General features: G+C 43.2%; 1 protein-coding gene across 1 annotated transcript in view; it reads left to right on the forward strand.

Moving 5' to 3' along the window:
* The first annotated feature begins 448 nt into the window (after positions 1-448).
* LMBRD1 (LMBR1 domain containing 1) overlaps positions 449-17,528 on the forward strand; it is a 340,404-nt gene continuing 323,324 nt past the window's right edge. The window contains exon 1 of the mRNA XM_077487418.1: positions 449-612. Within this exon, the coding sequence (XP_077343544.1) occupies positions 553-612 (60 nt within the window). The 5' untranslated portion in view covers positions 449-552. The remainder of the gene's footprint in view (positions 613-17,528) is intronic.

The following is a 17,528-nucleotide window of genomic DNA, read 5'->3' on the forward strand; positions in this document are numbered from 1 at the left end:
GTACGTAAATGATTTTAGCAAATGGCTGCACTATAACAAAGAGTGAAAAATGTAAGGGGGTCTGAAAACTTTCCATCCCCACTGCACACCTATATAGATCAGCCCAAAATGAGGGGCCAATAAGGAGGAAAAGGGGACTTTGTTCCAAATCAGGGACAGTCCTTGTAAATCAGGGACAGTTGGACTTGGGAGCTATACTTTTATTTGAAAAACCACTGCACTGCTAAGCTCACAGATTAAAATGCGATTCATATAATACAAATCACTCTGATAAAAAAAAAATGCCTTTTATACAGAGCGAGTACTAAAGCGAGTTCTACATGAACCTGTCCCACTGCCAACACGGACTAGAACTCTTCGCACATGCGCTCACTGCACCATAGTTGTAGCGTTCCCTGGTAACCATGGTGAACAGACGAGGTGTATACAGCAAGAGGGCGGGGAGAACGCGGATTGGCTGGTGTGGCTCGCCTTTACACTGACAGATGCGGGCGGGTGGCGCGTGCCTGTCACGGGGTTTGTCAGCTGTCGGGTGAAGCAGGAAGCGGGAAGATGGCGGCGGGGTTCACCGAGCTGTTGATCGGATGGTGTATTTTCGGGGTGATCTTGCTGGTAGGCACAGTGTGCTAGGAGGTGCCGGGCTTCCTGTGCCCGCCCATTGAGGAAGTGCAGGAGGCACAGCGTGGTGTGGTTGTGCTGTGTGTGTTCATAAGACACGTGACAGATGAGCGGTGCACGGTGACTCGTGTTGTTTTTGTTGTGTACACCCCACTGCCTCCCCTTGTGTCTGCAACCTAAAGACGTGCAACCTTGTGTCTATAAGTGTTGGTAAAGCTTTAGGGAAGACCTGTTTCTGCTGCCAGTATTTACTGTCCATGTGATAGCTGACAATGTTAACCACTTCACCTCTGAAAGATTTACACCCTTAATGACCAGGCCATTTTTTGCGATACGGCACTGCGTTACTTTGACAGTTGCGCAGTCGTGCGAGGTTGAACCCAAAAAATTTGTCTTTTTTTTTTTTTTTTTTCCACCACAAATGGAGCTTTCTTTTGTTTTGTATTTGATCACTTCTGTGGCTTTTTTGCAATATAAACAAAAACGTTTTTTTTTTTCTGCTATAAAACCTTTCCAATAATTTTAAGGGGGGGAGTAAAAATCGAATTTCTTCATACATTTAGGTTAATTCTGCTACATATTTTTGCTTTAAAAAAAAATCCCACGAAGTAGAGCTGCACAATTCTTGCTAAAATGAGAATTACAATTTTTTTTTTTTTGCTTAGATCACGATTCTCGCAGCATAACATCAACTTTCACATTTAAAAAAATAAAAAATAAAATTACACCCAACACACCAGCAAAGTTAGACCTCCCTTCTTCTTCTTTTTTTTTTTTTTTTTTTTTTTTTTTTTTTTTTTTTTTTTATAGGACTAACTTTGCTGGTGTGTTGGGTGTAAATTATTATTATTTTTTGTTTTCTGAAAAATTGCGTTTGAAAAACCGCCGGGCAAATACAGTGTGACATAAAATATTGCAGCAATTGACATTTTATTCCCTAGGGTCTCTGCTAAAATATAGCAAATATTATAGATTTTAACTTAAAAAACAAGTGTCAGAAAAAGATTTAGACTTGAACTGGTTAAACTTCTGCATTTACACCTTGTTAAAAATTTGGCAAACTGCCTGGATTTTTTTTTACACACAGAAGTTTATCCCTTTGATCTAAGAAGGAAGTGTTAAGCCCCATACACACGGTCGGACTTGTACAAACTTTTCCGTGGACTTTTGTACAAAGTGTGTTGTCCACAAGTTTGTATTGCATACACACGGTCGGACTTTTTGACAACAAACACGAACGTAATGACGTCACAACGTACTGACGCCGCTTCAAAAGAGGACGTTCAATGACTCCAGCGCCACCTTTGGTCAACTTCTGTATTGTAGTCTGATCGTTTGCAATGGTTCTGAGCATGCGTGTTTGTACCTTGTACAAAAGTCCGATGCTTTTGCATACACACGGTCGGACTTTGCTCCATCGGACTTCTGTTGTCAAAAAGTTTGTCCGTTCGCAGAGCCAACAAAAGTCCGATGAAAACAGAAAAAGTTTGTCCGATGGAGCGTACACACAGTCGGATGTTGCTCCAAAACAGCTAATTTGCATGTTTGTTGTCAAAAAGTCCGACCGTGTGTACGGGCCTTTAGTTACAACTTTCATGTTAAAATCTTGTCAGACTGCCTGGATGTTTTATTTTGACAGCTGAGTGAGTAGATAAGTCTCTCCACTTGTTATATGAAAGAATGGCAAACTCTGCAGTAGATCATCAGGGGGGTTGAATCGAGATCACAATTTTTTTTTTTTTTTAAATGATTAATTGTGCATCTCTACCACTAAGTGTATATTGATTGGTTTGCACAAGTTATAGTGTCTACAAACTATGAGATATGTACTGGAATTTGTATGTATTTTTTTTTATTTTTTACTATTAATGGCTGCATTCAATGCCTTTTTAGTGGGACTGAGATATTGCGGTGGACATTCGGACACCTAACTTTCTTTGGGACCGGTGACGCTAATACAGTAATCGGTGCTAAAAATATGCACTGTCACTGTACTAACACAGGCTGGGAAGGGGTTAAAGTGTAACTAAAGGAAAACTATTTCCTTTAGATTTGGATAGAGTGGAGAGGGATTAGAACACAATAATAATAATAATAATAGAGAGGGTGACTCTCCCTAATGGACATACACACACACACACAGCAATAAAATTATATGCATTTGTGCCCCATTGGGAAGACTTCCCTTCAATTCCTGTTATATAGCCAAAACAGGAAGTGAGAGGGAATCCCATGGGGACCATCAGAACTAGTGTCCCCATTGGAAGATTTTTCCCTCCATTACTTTTCTGGGGACAGCCCAAAATGTGAGATTTTCTTTTACTAATAATAAATAATAATAATAGAGAGGGTGACTCTCCCTAATGGACATACACACACACACACAGCAATAAAATTATATGCATTTTATTGCTGTGACCCCATTAGGGAGAGTCAACCTCTCTATTTGATTTTGATTATTATTATTATTATTATTATTAATAATAATAATAATCAAAATCAAATAGAGAGGTTGACTCTCCCTAATGGGGTCACAGCAATAAAATGCATATAATTTTATTGCTGTGTGTGTGTGTATGTCCATTAGGGAGAGTCACCCTCTCTATTATTATTATTTATTATTAGTAAAAGAAAATCTCACATTTTGGGCTGTCCCCAGAAAAGTAATGGAGGGAAAATCTTCCAATGGGGACACTAGTTCTGATGGTCCCCATGGGATTCCCTCTCACTTCCTGTTTTGGCTATATAACAGGAATTGAAGGGAAGTCTTCCCAATGGGGCACAGATAGTAAAAAGCAATAAACCCATATAGGGGTTATAACACTCCGTTATGCTATCTATAATGGGGGGGGGGGGGGGGGATAAAAATTCAGACATGGAGCTGCCTACCCCGCCCTTTTCTCTCTTCATTGGCTCGCTGTCTTTTTGAAAAGAGGACAGAGCAGGTGGGACTTTAAATGAAGTATGCAGTTATAATAAAATGCAGGCCCTGCTCCCGTACCCTTGTACTTCACTAGTTATTACACTTTCTTCCTTGGCTAAATGCAGCACCCCGGACCATAGTCCTCCATGGACCAGCCCCAGGTAGCACTTGAGCACATGGTTACCTCCATGAGCTCCTTTTTGATACTATTATTACAAGCCTAATAATTTAAACTGGTGTTATAGTTTCTTCTATTTCTCTTCCTGTATGGGTTCACTCTTTCCTTTTTGTATTTGGTTCTAATTGTTTAGCACTACTTTCCCTAACGCGTCTTGTTTCACTTTCCCACACTAGATTAACACATCTATTAATATAATTTTCACAGAAGCCCCTCTATGTCGGCCTGTCAACATGCATGGGCTCTATTGGGCCTTTTCCTTGGAAGCCACATCCAGGACACAGCCCTATACTGGGCCACTAGGCGATTCACACTCCCACAGTTCTCTGAAAAGATGGTCCTCCTTCCTGGGTGTTTCTGGGCCATAGTTTCCCTCTATGAATACACAGTTGTTCATAGATCTAGTTCAGTGTTTCCCCTGATGCTCATGCACTCTGCAGTGTAGTTGAGCATCATGGGAAATGTAGTCCCAAAACATCTGGGGTGCCAAGGTTCGCCATCACTGATCTAGTTCATGTGCCTGCTCCTGAAGAGTGAGTTAATTCACGAAATGCGTCAAGCTTTCCTCCTCCGTGTTTCTACCTCTCATTACATGTGTATCGGAATTTTATGGTTATCTGTTTTTCTTTATTTTCTGGTTTAAGATCCCATTTTATGTAACTGCACCCAATTACTACGTTTGATTCTGATGCCCTACAGAGAGGGATATATATATATATATATATATATATATATATATATATATATATATATATATATATATATATTTTTTTTACCCATTATTATCATTAATATGCCCTAATAATTTTTCTTGTAAAATACTGTTATATAATAAACTCTGACCTTTTTATTATAACTGCATGCTTCATTGACAGCAGTGGGAGCCAATAGCCACTCTGCTTTCTCAGCCAATGAGGAGAGAGTCTCAGGCAGCCGAGTCTCTCGCACAACATCGCTGGATAGAGATGGAGCTCAGGTAAGTATTGGGGGGGGCTGCTGCATACAGAAGGCTTTTTATGTGTAGCACTGACCCCCGAAGAAGCGTCTGATTTTCTTGGGCTTACCGTTTACCTCCTCCACCTTGTAACTCATCATTCTTGTCTAGGGGTTCCCAAGGTTGATAACCCAATAACTGCAGAGAGCGACACTTTAATTCCTTTAGGAATTTTTATTTGCTTAAAACATTGAACAGAAACAGTCTTAGTTCGGAATAGAGGGTATAGGTATGGAAACTGTAGACACTGTATAAATGTCTCTTTCTAGGTAATCCAGGGAATAGCCACTCGCAACTGGATATTTCCACTGTTGGATAAATCCTGGTTTATGGATTTAGCAGCCGACAAATGAATCAAACTTAGCAAAGTCTCTGCCACAGACTAGGTTGCAAACTTAAGTGAACACAGAAAATCTCTCCCGGGAACTCGGTTGTAACTGAAGGATGAAAATAGGAACTTTCTTAAGTACCAGTATCTTGCAGCTGGTCTGGCGATACCGTAAGCCCCCGAACACACGATCGGACATTCCGACAACCAAATCTGTCAGATAAATTCCTACGGATGTGGTCCGGAAGTGGTATTGCATACACGCGGTCGGACTAAGTTGTCGGAATTTCCGGTTGCTAAGAACACGGTGATGTAAGCCGCGTACGACGGCACTAGAAAAGGGAAGTTCAGCACCACGTCCGGCACCCTTTGGGCTCCTTCTGCTGATCGCGTGTTTAGTAGAAGTTTGGTGAGAGACGATTCGCGCTTTTCAGATTTGTGCTTCAGTTCGTTACTGCTCTTCAGTTTGCTTGTCGGTGCGTATCTGATTATCAGTGCGTGTAGTCGGTAAGCATTTGTTGGTCGTTGTGGACTATATCTTGGTATAGTACGCTTTGATTTGCATTGCTTATTGTCTGCTCGTTTCTACTTTTCAGGTCGTTCTTTCAGGCATTGCTGTTTATTGGTGCTTTCTGTTGTCCGTACTGACCAGCCGACTGCTTTAAGCCATGTTTCGTGTACGTACTCGTCGTAGAGTTTGTGCTGTGCAGGGGCTTGGTGTTGGGTTTTTAGCTTTGACACAAGCCCGGTCCATGAACAGGGCGAGGAGGAGTTTGTGGACCAAGAATTGGTTGCGCCAGCGTGACCAGTTCTCGCGCATGCCTTTGGTCCATGAGATCCGGGAGAATAATCCTGATGATTTCAGAAATTGTCTCCGGATGAGGGACTGCGTTTTTCACCGTCTGCTGGCTTTGCTGTCCCCTTATATCACCAGGCAGGATACTTGCATGCGGCAAGCCATCACTCCGGAGCAGAGGCTCATCGCCACGTTGCGCTACTTGGCGTCAGGGAGAAGCCTTCAGGACCTGAAGTTCTCCACAGGCATCTCCCCCCAGGCTCTGGGGATCATTATTCCAGAAACCTGCTCTGCCATCATTCGGGCCCTGCAGAAGGACTATATGAAGGTACGTTTTCTCCTTTAACATCACATTCTATGTATTTAATGATTGCTAATGTCTCTTGTATTTCTTTCCTTGTTCCCTAATTACCATGATTGCAATATGCTCTAATTGATATGCTGTGCCCCTTTGTCCTAATGCATGCTGGAAGCTTTTAAAGTTCCTTTTTTTTTTTTTTTTGTCCTTCATGCATATTTGCCTTCACTAACTTCCCCAACATGCTCTTCTGGGCCATAAACATATAGTCTAGTCACTTAGCAATGTCTTTTGTCAGCTCCATAGTATTGATTTCCCCTAAATACCCCCTAAAATGTGTACAAATGTTGTGTGTGCTTAAATTCATGCAGAGTGCCAGATTTTATTATTATTATTTTTTTTTTTTTGGTTGGGCCAAACTCATTAGGAACCCCCCTCCCCCAACTGCTAGGTCAGCTGATAGCAATCCTCTATCTGCTGACTTTGCCAAACCCAATACACACTATACCTACCTTTTTTTCTGGTCAGATTTATGGACGAATTCATCAAAGCATGTAGTGCAAGGGTCTGCCTCAATACTTTCAAATGCTACAGTTTCAAGTTTTTTTTTTTTTTTTTTTTTCTCCTATTATTATATTGATAGGTAATAGCAGAATGTCAAAATGTGCTTCCATTTTTTTTATTTTTATTTTTTGGTATTATGACACTTCTTACCTGGTGGGCGGCCAATAGTGTAAGTAAGGAGGGGCTTCCCAAAGTATCACACATTATTTATTTATGCATTCAGCTCTCAATGAAGTGGAGAGGGTTACCTGTCCAAAACATCCCCCCCACCTCATTTTTTGCAAGGGCCCATCAGATGGGGGGTGAGGGAGGAATGGGGGGGTGATGACTCTAATAAGGGGACCTTGTACTTTAGGCTTTAAATACTCATTTCCCAAAATGTTATACTGATATTGTCCAAAAATGTTTGTCTAATCTGCTTGCAATGTTGATGTGCAAAATTATTAATTTTTTGTCTTGTTTCACTCCACAGTTTCCTTCAACGCCACAGGAATGGCAGACTGTGGCCTCCCACTTTACCACCTGTTGGGACTTTCCCAATTGTGGAGGTGCAATTGATGGGAAACACGTCCGTATCGTCCCACCCCCCCCCCCAACTCGGGGTCGTACTATTATAATTACAAGGGGTTTAATAGTATCGTGATGTTGGCGGTGGTGTCAGTGACCTATGACTTCCTTTATGTGGACGTGGGGCAAAATGGTCGGATGGTGGAGTGTTCTCACGGACGGAATTCTACTGGCATCTCCAGAGTGGCGGTCTGGGCTTGCCACCCCCAGAGGAGAATGTAGAAGAACTCCCATTCGATTTCGTCGTGGATGAGGCGTTTTCCCTGGCAAACCACCTGATGCGGCCTTTCCCGATGAGGACCCTCACCCCGGATCAGAGGATCTTTAATTTCCGGCTTGCCAGAGCCATAAGCATCATGGAGAACACTTTTGGAATACTGGCTAGCCGGTTCCGCCTATTTTTGACGCCAATCCACATGGTGGAATATAAACGAAATCACATAGTGCTTGCCTGCTGTGTTCTGCACAATTTTTCGAAAAAAACATTCAGCTAACTATGTGGTCTGTTTGCCCAGATGCAGACTTGCCTGAAAATAACAATCTCACAGCTTTTGAAGCTGCTCGTCCTGGCTTGCGCCCCCCCCCCCCCCAAAGTGCCCGTGAGGTCAGAACCCAATACATGAAGTACTTTGTGGGTAGGGGGGCCGTTGATATGCCAGACAATGTCTGAGAGGAATTTTTTTAATAAATTTTACTTTGAAACTACAATAATCTTTGTTTTCATGTACTGTTTGTCTTTGTTTTAGGTGTCTCCTAGGTATTTTTGCTGTTTTTTTTTTGGGCCTTTTTCTACAACAGTACAAACCCAAGTTCTGAGCAAGATGAGGTGCCAGTCTCTTCTTCAAATAATCTTATTATGTTGTGGGTCTGCTACACACACACACACACACACACACACACACCTTGTTTTTGTTGCTAATGTATGTAGTGCATTACTGACAAAAATATTGCTAGTTTTCAGCACCATGGCAGAAATATGTGGGGTCAGGAAAATGGCGTGATTGGGGAAATGTAAACATCACTGTGGGTGTTATTTACTAAAGGCACATCCACTATGCGCTATAAGTGCACTGCAAAAGTGCACCTGAAACTGCACTTGGAAAGCAAAGTGGATTTGCCTTTAGTAAATAACACCCATTGCCACAGAAACCAACAACTTTACTCCAAATCCTGCTTTTGCGCATTGAAAAAGGAAGCCACACATTGTTGATAATTTTACTTTTTACTTAAAGCACATTCACATGTGCGTTTTAGAAAAGGGTTTTACAACAAACCAACATATTTGGTGTATAGAAAACATTATTTTGGGTAACATTTTTATAACTTGCCGGTCTTGTGTAAACAGGCATGTATCAAAGCATAATGTACAGTACACAGGAACTTACAAAGTTCAACTTTGAAAAGTGAAGACGACAATATCAGACATGAGTATGTACAAACTGTGCTGATATTGCCTTCATCAGATGGGGTGTCGCCCCTGGAAAAGCCAAATTTGGAAGATGCACACACTGAGAATACAAAAGTGGCCATTTTCCTCCTGATCCCATGCCTAATGTCAACATGTGCTATCTCCCATCATGGGGTATCAATGTACGTGTTTTGGGGGTGCAACCCCTTTTATCTCAGCCACTTGCCACAAAACACGTACATTGATCCCCCATGATGGGAGATAGTACATGTTGACACACTTTGTGCATCTTCCAAATTGGGCTATTGGAAAAATATAAAAGTTTTTTTGAAAAAAATAAAAAACTATGCTAGCTAGTTTGGGGTGTTTCAGACTCTGCCCAAAACATCAATGATGTTCTTCATTTTCTGTTGAACATCATTGATGGTTTTTCTGTATATTTTCTAAATCGCAATTGCACCCCATTATTTCCCCAGTGAGGATCTGGGCACTTTCACTGGTAAAATGTGATTCTTCTTCCATATCACCTAAAAAACGAAACAAAAATAAACACACCATGTATTATAAATATGCAAATCTACATTGATTAGCTTACCGGAAGCTGTGGTCTCCGACACTCACCTGTTGTGGTGACAATTTGTCCAACTTCAACAATCTCTCCCTCCTCCTCCTCTGCTTCTGGTGTTGGTATTTCCCCTTCTTTGGGAGGTGTGGGGTCCCTGGTGTCGTCAGACATCCCGAGTCTTCTCTCCCCTTGGAGAATGTAAAAAGACACACAGAGGGCAGAAATAGGAATATGAAACATTGCTTGGAAGTGTTGTACAATTGTGTTTTTTGGCCGAGTTCAAAGGTGAGAACATTATTTTGGGCACTTTCTAAAGCAGGAATACTTACCGTATCTGCAGTGTGAACAAATGTAGTGAAGAGTAACTTGGGAAAACATCATTTTGGGAGTGGGTTAACGAACGATGTTTATTATGAACGATTGAACCCATGAACTTGAAAGTGGCCATTTTATATTGTACAACATTAAATCAAAGCACATGGAGCACTATGAAAGCAAAAATAATATGAACACACAAGTACTTACTTTTTTGAAGAACTCGCTTGATCCTTCTGTACTGATCGTGCTCCCTCAGTTTCAGGTCTGACCAGCGTTTTCTCAGTTGATCCTTGGATCGTCGTACCCCAAAATTCTTCTGAAGACTCTTCACACCTTTAGTCATGATCTTGGCCTTTCTGATATTTGGGTTTGGTTAAGGTCCATACTTCCCATCATAGTCGGTCCTCTTCAATATGTCCACCATCTCCAACAGCTCTCCAAAAGACATATTTGAGGCCTTAAATCTTCTCCCCCGGCATTGGGACGTTTCAGGCTCCGGGCTTTCCTCGCCCTCCTCCTCGTTAGTGGAACTATGATTGCGCACCTGCGTTGTCTCCGCCATGTGCTCTCCCCACTGTGCCAAAAGAGAAGGGGCGGGGAATAGTATAGAAAGAACGTCGGGGCGGGTGGAGTTTCACGCATGCGCACTGTATATAAAACGGAACACGTGTGTGTCGTACGTACGATCTGTGAACAGAGTGAGACGCTGACGCGCCGATCATGCAACCGAAGGTACAATTTTTAACTTGGTACATCACTAGCCTATACTGCTTCTAGATTGAGGCCTGCATTGGACAAGATTTTGTTGAGTTTAGCCTGACGTTAGGGTTTGTCTTGTGTCTTGCAGAGATTATGGATGGGTTTAATGACCACAGTTTCCTCACTCTGTTCATCGATAAGTACAGGGAGCTGCCCTGCCTGTGGCAATCTACGTACCCACATTACAGTAACAAACTAAAGAGGCAGGCAGCGATGGAGAAACTGGTTGAGTTTGTGAAGCCAGTGGTCCCCAGGGCAGACATCAACTATTAGGAGCAAATATCTGAGGGAACGCAGGAAGGTGCTGGAGTCCATGCAAACTGGAGCTGCAGCAGATGACGTTTATGTCTCCAGGCTGTGGTATTATGACAGGATGCCGTTTCTGTCAGACCAGGCTGATGTCAGGGAATCGCTCTACCCTTTCTTCCACGCGTCCTCCTATGCTACATTCCACACCTGCTGAGTCTTCTGACGCCCAACCTGGGCCTTCCACTCAGGAAGAACTGGGGGAGCCCAGCTTGAGCCAGGTATAGTATTGCACATATTTTGGGAGTAAAAATTAATGTTAACTTGATTTTTGCTCTCCAATTGTTGATTTTAGAAAGTGTTTCACATATCAATAGACAGTAGTGGCCAAAACCTTTGGGCCAAGAATGAAAAATGCTGGGCTCAGAATGATAGTCTTTTCTATTTGTCAACAATTTGCAACAGTCTTGAGCTGAAAATTTTGTGTGCGTGTTTGATGAACCAAAAACTAAAACGATGTCCCTTTTTCATACACAGGAAGACATCAGCCAGGAGGAGGGTGTGGAATGCAGCAGCCAGGAGGAGGCAGGGGTAAGCGGCAGCCAAGTGGTGGGCGGGCGGAGGAGCCTGACTCAATCACAGGTCCCTCCCCTCCGCCTTCCATGCAAAAGGGCCAGAAAGGGGGGGGACGTGGAGGAGTCGGCTCTGAAGCTGATCGGGGAGGCTTCAGCGGCCCTCAAAGCCACCCCCACCTATCAAGAGGCCTTGGCTGCCTGCAAACTCCAGCAAATGGAGGAGTGGCAACAGATCTTGTGTGAGGAGCTAATTATCCACACCCTCAACACGGGTCTGTTGGGCCAAATCACACAGGCAACACACTTGTGTGATCTTGCCCATGCCCTCCTCCTCCTCCTCCTCCTCCTCCTCCTCCGGAAGGCCAGAGTGTGATAACCTGGGTTCAGTCTGGTCTGACAGAAGATGCAGCCTCTTGTAGGACCACAGCCTGGGAACATAGATTTCATCTGCTGCTGTTCCAGGTTTCTTGGACTTCAGGACCAGACTGCTCTCCCTCAGACATGTACTCCTCAGGCCATCAGTTGCGTTTAAATAGTTGATGTGTGCCCTGGGGGCCAAAGGCTTCGCTAATCTCCCCAGTCTCTCCAGCGCTGCCTCCCTCTTTATTTGTTGCTGACACCTAAATAAAGGTGTTTTTTTGGTTGAAGAAATACTTGCGTATGTGTTTGTGTTTTACTTAAAAAAAGGACAGTTTATTTGTGAGTAGGCAGGTACATTTCAAAAATACAAAGTCAAATGAATAACAAGGGGCACCAACACCAAACAACCTCCTGTAGATTAAAAAAGAAAACCATAAATTAAAAAGATAATAATGGTGTTGTAGTAAATTGACACACAAAACACACCCAAAAAAATGCAAAGATGAGCAAACTGTCAAAAAAGGAGATGCTGATTAAAAAAAACAAGCACAAAAAAAAGATTGGGTAGATGTGATGAATTAAAATATTGTATTGCTGAAATGAGTAAAAAGAATAGACATAAGTTTTGGAGAAGTGTGTGTGTGTGTGAATATGAGCATCAAAACAACTTCATTCTTGCAGCATTGTAAAGAAAAATATAATGCGCTGCATTTTTAACATTGCAGCGTGACAAATGTGCTATATCGATTACGAGCTGTAGTTTTACCTGAGCGAGCGCTTCCGTGTCCGAATTTGATTGTGAGCATGCGTGGCACCTTGTCCATCAGACTAGGCTACACACGATCTGAACTGACGTGATCGGATCATGTTGTCGGAAAATGTTATAGCCAAGCTGTAAAACTTGGTCCGTCGAATATTCAGACGTAAACAGTCCAATGGAGCCCACACACTGTCGGATTATCCGACAACACGGTCCTATCGGACATTGTCCATGGGAATATCCGACCGTGTGTACAAGGGCTAAGAAATGTGGATTCACTTAGTGTCCATACAGCTCAGCATCCAGGCTCTTACCGAGCAGCCAGCCTCGTGCATGGTCCTCTTCTGAAGAGTCCTCCCCTGGTTGCATGACGAGTTGCTGGGCCTCTCCAAAGCCCGAGATGGCACCGGACCACTTTAGAATCCTCCTTCCAGTTACTGTGTCTTGGACTAGCCAGTTCCGAGACTCGGAAACGGATGGATCTGCACCCCAGGCCATGAGGGTCCCTGGGGGCTGGTCAGGAGGACCAGGACCATGGAGTCAGAACATACTTCTGGACCGGAACCCAGAACCACGTGACTTCAGTACCTTAAGTACCCTCTCCCGGAATACACAGCGAGACAACACACCCACTGATTGGCTCAGAGAGAGAGATTAATATCCAATGTGTCCAACCAGACTGCTTTCCAATGCCTGTCAAAGTTGCTACCTACACCTATGACCAGGCAGAAAATTAGTACAGCCCAGCCAAACTGATGCCAAAACCACAATTTAGCGCAATTTAACCCCAGGACTCAACTATAGTCTTGAGAAAAAAATAAATTTACAGACACAGCGCGTACTTTTCAGGAGTTAATTAAGCTAAAACAAAAAAAAACTTCTCCTATACAACCACTTTAACCACTTAAGGACCACCGCATGGCAATGTACGTTGGCAGAATGGCACCGACAGGCACAAGCACATACATGTACGTGCTTGCCTTCCAGCGGGTGGGGGTCCGATTTGGATCGGTGTGATATTGTAAAAAGACCTCTGGTCCTTAGGCTGACAATTGGTCCGGGGCTGAAGTGGTTAGATGTGTGCCAAACCAGTGTTCTGGTGTACTGTCTGAGGTGTTTTCACTAAGACAAGTAATGGATTTTATTACCTGCTTTGCGGGGAAAGAAAATCCATTACTTCCCCGCTGACAGGACAGGGCTCTGCCTTGTTTACATAGACAGCGTTCTGTCCTGTGTAAATTTCGGAACAATCTGTGGGTGCCGGCGGTAATCCATTGTCACCTGTTGATAGACATCTGCTGTGTTTAATCACAGCACAACTGGGTCGCTGGTGGCATGTGCGCCCCCTACCTGAGGTTCCAGATCATGTACCTCGCATGTGATCTTGCAGAGCAGCCTTACGGTCATATATCCATGTTATACAGTTGGCAAGCAGTTAAGCGCAAGCTACTTAACGCTATGTAGGGATGACACCCTGCTATGCACACTGTTGCCTATGTGCCGCAGGCATTTAACACAATTAACACTGTCAGCCCCTGACATCAGGCTGAAACTGAGACATAGAACGCCAACTCTCATAGAGAAAAGCTGAAAGGAAGCCTGAGTTTGGAAGTCCGGCTTTGGATTCCTCCCTAAACAGAACCACCTCTACAGCGGTCACTAGGGACGAGCATGGGTTTGGACTGAATGTGGAAGCAAGCTGTCACTCCTAACAAATGAATGATCAGTCTGGCTGGCGTGGCTAGGGCACTACCCACCTAACAATGTTACTGTATCAGGACACAGGTGTCACAAGCATTCCCACAGCTTTGTTACAAGTGGCTGTGTGGTGGGGAATGCTGTGGTCCTGTAGGTCCAAATGTGTGTACAGAGGACAAAATAAACTTTTAGTTGGTGCTGGTCCCTTGTATACACTGCTAGGGGTACGGGTTTCAGTGTAATCAATGAGCTATTAGAATACATTCATGTCAAAAGGTAAGTACACCCCATAAGGAAATGTTGACTTTTTCAACAGGCAATCATTGGAACTTGTATCAAACAGTGCCTAAAGATAAAGGGGACAGACTGGAACATGTGACACATAAAAATTATATGATATATTTTGTTTTCATGATCTAAATCGGAGGTTTCTAAATAAAGGGCCCATTTACTGTCCTCCAGAATTTGGGGGGGCTGGGCTGTGGTCATTGGGAGTAGAAATTTGTCCTGGCTTCAGTGGGAGTATAAACAAGAAATCACTGAGGCCCACAATGCCCCAGTCTGAAAATAGCCTTAGAGGGGAAGGAATAATACCCCATGATTGGTGTCAGTAGGAGGAATGGGGTCTTGTATCAGTGGAAGGAAAAGTGCCCCAAGGGCCATATAAAGGGCTGCAGTTTGGAGACCAGTGATCTAAATGAACAAACCAATGCAGATTTGTTATATGGAAAAAGTATGTACATTTAGGCTACTTGCACACTGGGGCAGGTGGGTGTCGGCAGTAAAGCGGCACTATTTTCAGCGTGGTTTACTGTCGTTTTAGCTATTCTAAGGGAGAGCTAATGACTGTGCTGCTATCTATCCAGTCAAGAGCTGGGACCCTGTAGAGCGAGGGACAGTGCGTCCCTGGCAAAGAGATGAAGGGGCTCGGGTAAGTAAAATGGGGGGGGGGGGACTGGGGTGGCCGGTCACTGCCAGGTGTTTTTTCACCTTAATGCATAGAATGCATTTAAGGTGAAAAAACACACAGGTTTACAAACCCTTTAAGAAAATACTATCTGGGAGTGTTTGTGAAAAAAATGCTTGTGCTCAATAAAAACCTGAGACGGAGCCCAAAAAATAACAAGCTTTTATATGCATAAATAAAAGCTCAAAAGCCACTTCTTTTTTTTTATTTTTATTTTTTTTCTCTGCAGTATGGAGTCGGCCTGTTTTTTTCATTTTTTTTTTTTTTTCCAACTTTATTTCTGCTTTTAGGAAAAGGGCATTTATAAACTGTAAAAATGTAAGGAATACTTGCAGGTCTGAGAGTTACAAACAAATCAATCTGATCTGCAGAAAAAAAAAATAGAAGGGTGTGTTATTCAGAATGATGAAACCAATTCTTTAAGGTTAATGGCAAAAAACATTCTGAGCATGTAGATCCCCTAAAACGGACAAAGGTGATCTAGTTGCCAGAGAAAACAAACACAGTAAAGCCCCATACACACTATCAAATTTTCTGCAGATTATTATTTTTTTTTTCCCTTCAGATTTACCAAAACCATATAATATGAGGTCAAGCCTTAGGAGTTTAAATGTGTATGCAATCAGGCAGGCCCTTGCACTACATGGTTTTGGTAAATCTGAAGGAAAAAATCAGCAGAAAATCTGATAGTGTGTATGGGGCATAAGACCTCTTTCACACTGAGGCATTTTTCAGGCACTTTTGGGCTAAAAATAGCACATAAAAACGCCTCCCCTGCAGTCCCAGTGTGAAAGCCCTTGTCCTTTCCCACTGGAGCGATGCACTGGCAGGACGTTAAAAAAAAAAAAAAAGTCCTGCAAGCAACATCTTTGGGGCGCTGAAGGAGCAGTGTATACACCACTACTGCCCATTGAAATGAATGGGCACCACTGCCAAAGTGCCTCGGCAGCGGCGTTACACGAGTGCATTTAACCCTTTATTCGGCTACTAGAGGGGGTTGCATATTTAAAAGGAAGGGGAAGCCCTAATGCAGTAATGGCGAACCTTGGCACCCCAGATGTTTTGGAACTACATTTGACATGATGCACATGCACTTTGCAGTGTAGTTCCAAAACATCTGGGGTGCCAAGGTTCGCCATCACTCCCCTAATGCATTGCATATGTCTGCACAACACAATGGGGGAGATTTACTAAAACTGGTGCACTAAGAATCTGGTGCAGCTGTGAACGGTAACCAGATTCTAACTTCAGCTCATTCAATCAAGCTTTGGCAATTTAAACCTGGAAACTGACTGGTTTGTATGCAGAGCCGCACCAGATTTTGCACTCTCCAGTTTTCGTAATTAACCCCTAATGTCTTCATTAAGCGCACTTTCACACTGGCAGCGCCCGGGCCTTGGCAGTAAAGTTAACCGCCGAAAGGGTTAAAAGCACCGGCTAAGCGCTGCTGCAGCAGCGCTTTACTGCCGCAGCAGCGCTTTACTGCCGCTGCCCATTGATTTCAATGGTCAGGGGTGCTTTAGGAGCAGTGTATACACCGCTCCTACAGCACCTCAAAGACGTTGCTAACATTACTTTTTTTAGCGTCCTGCCAGCGCACCGCTTCAGTGTGAAAGCACTCGGGCTTTCACACTGGAGTGAGAGGAGAAGTACTTTAGTAAAGTGCCTTAGTGTGAAAGTGGCCTAACAATGTATGTAAAGACAGCGTGTTGCAGAGCTGCAGTATGATGTTGCTATTGACCCAGTTGCAACTGCACCACAGTGGTTTGCTGATAAAGCTGATATATATTTTGAAATAAGGAATTTTTATGCGCAGGCTGGCTTTTCTTTGCAGACGAGGCCTACTATGTCTCCTCTGCAATAAAACGTTCTTACCTGCCTGTTTGCGATCTTTTTAGACTGGCCTGACACTGGTGTACAATTGAGATGGCCAAAGGTCCTGAACCTGGAAGAAGCCTGGGTGAACATTATAGTTCAGCTTTAATATGGTCAAAAATTAGGCCCAAATAAGAGCATCTTATAGCCTGATAAATGCTGCATGCTTGCATTTGAGATGGTTCACATTCCCTTCTAAACTACTTTAAGATCTTTTTTGCATTCCTATTGAATTTTATATATGTAAACTCAAGAGTGACCAAAACTACCTGAACCAGGTTGTTTACACCCATGGGCACCCAGACCCTGCAGTAAGAAGGCCTCGCCTGTTCACTTTTAGAAAGGTTGCCTGTCTTTACAACGCATAATAGATGATTTTGTAGGCCCTGTGCAGTACTAAAGTTAAGAGTAATAAAGGTATTTCTTTATTAGGATATCATAGGATACAGAGTCTGAAGTGATTACTTGGTGGGTTATAGGCCTACCTTCAGGTGTTGACACTGGTATAACCAATACAGGAAGTTGACTCCCCTATATAACCCCCCTCCTCCTTCCAGGAGCACTCAGTTCTTTTCGCCAGTGTCTAAGGTGTTGGTTCTTTGAAGCCTTTACAGCCTTTGCATGCCTTTCCCGTCCACGCACTACTGAAAAAGCTTATTTATACCGAATGGGATCATCCGGATAAGCATTTTTTTCCCTTCCAAAGAGACTTGCAAAGCTCTATCCTATGG

The sequence above is a fragment of the Lithobates pipiens genome, unplaced genomic scaffold (genome assembly GCF_037356315.1).
Source record: "Lithobates pipiens isolate NorthernLeopardFrog02 unplaced genomic scaffold, aLitPip1_a1.2 Scaffold_18, whole genome shotgun sequence".
NCBI lineage: Eukaryota > Metazoa > Chordata > Amphibia > Anura > Ranidae > Lithobates > Lithobates pipiens.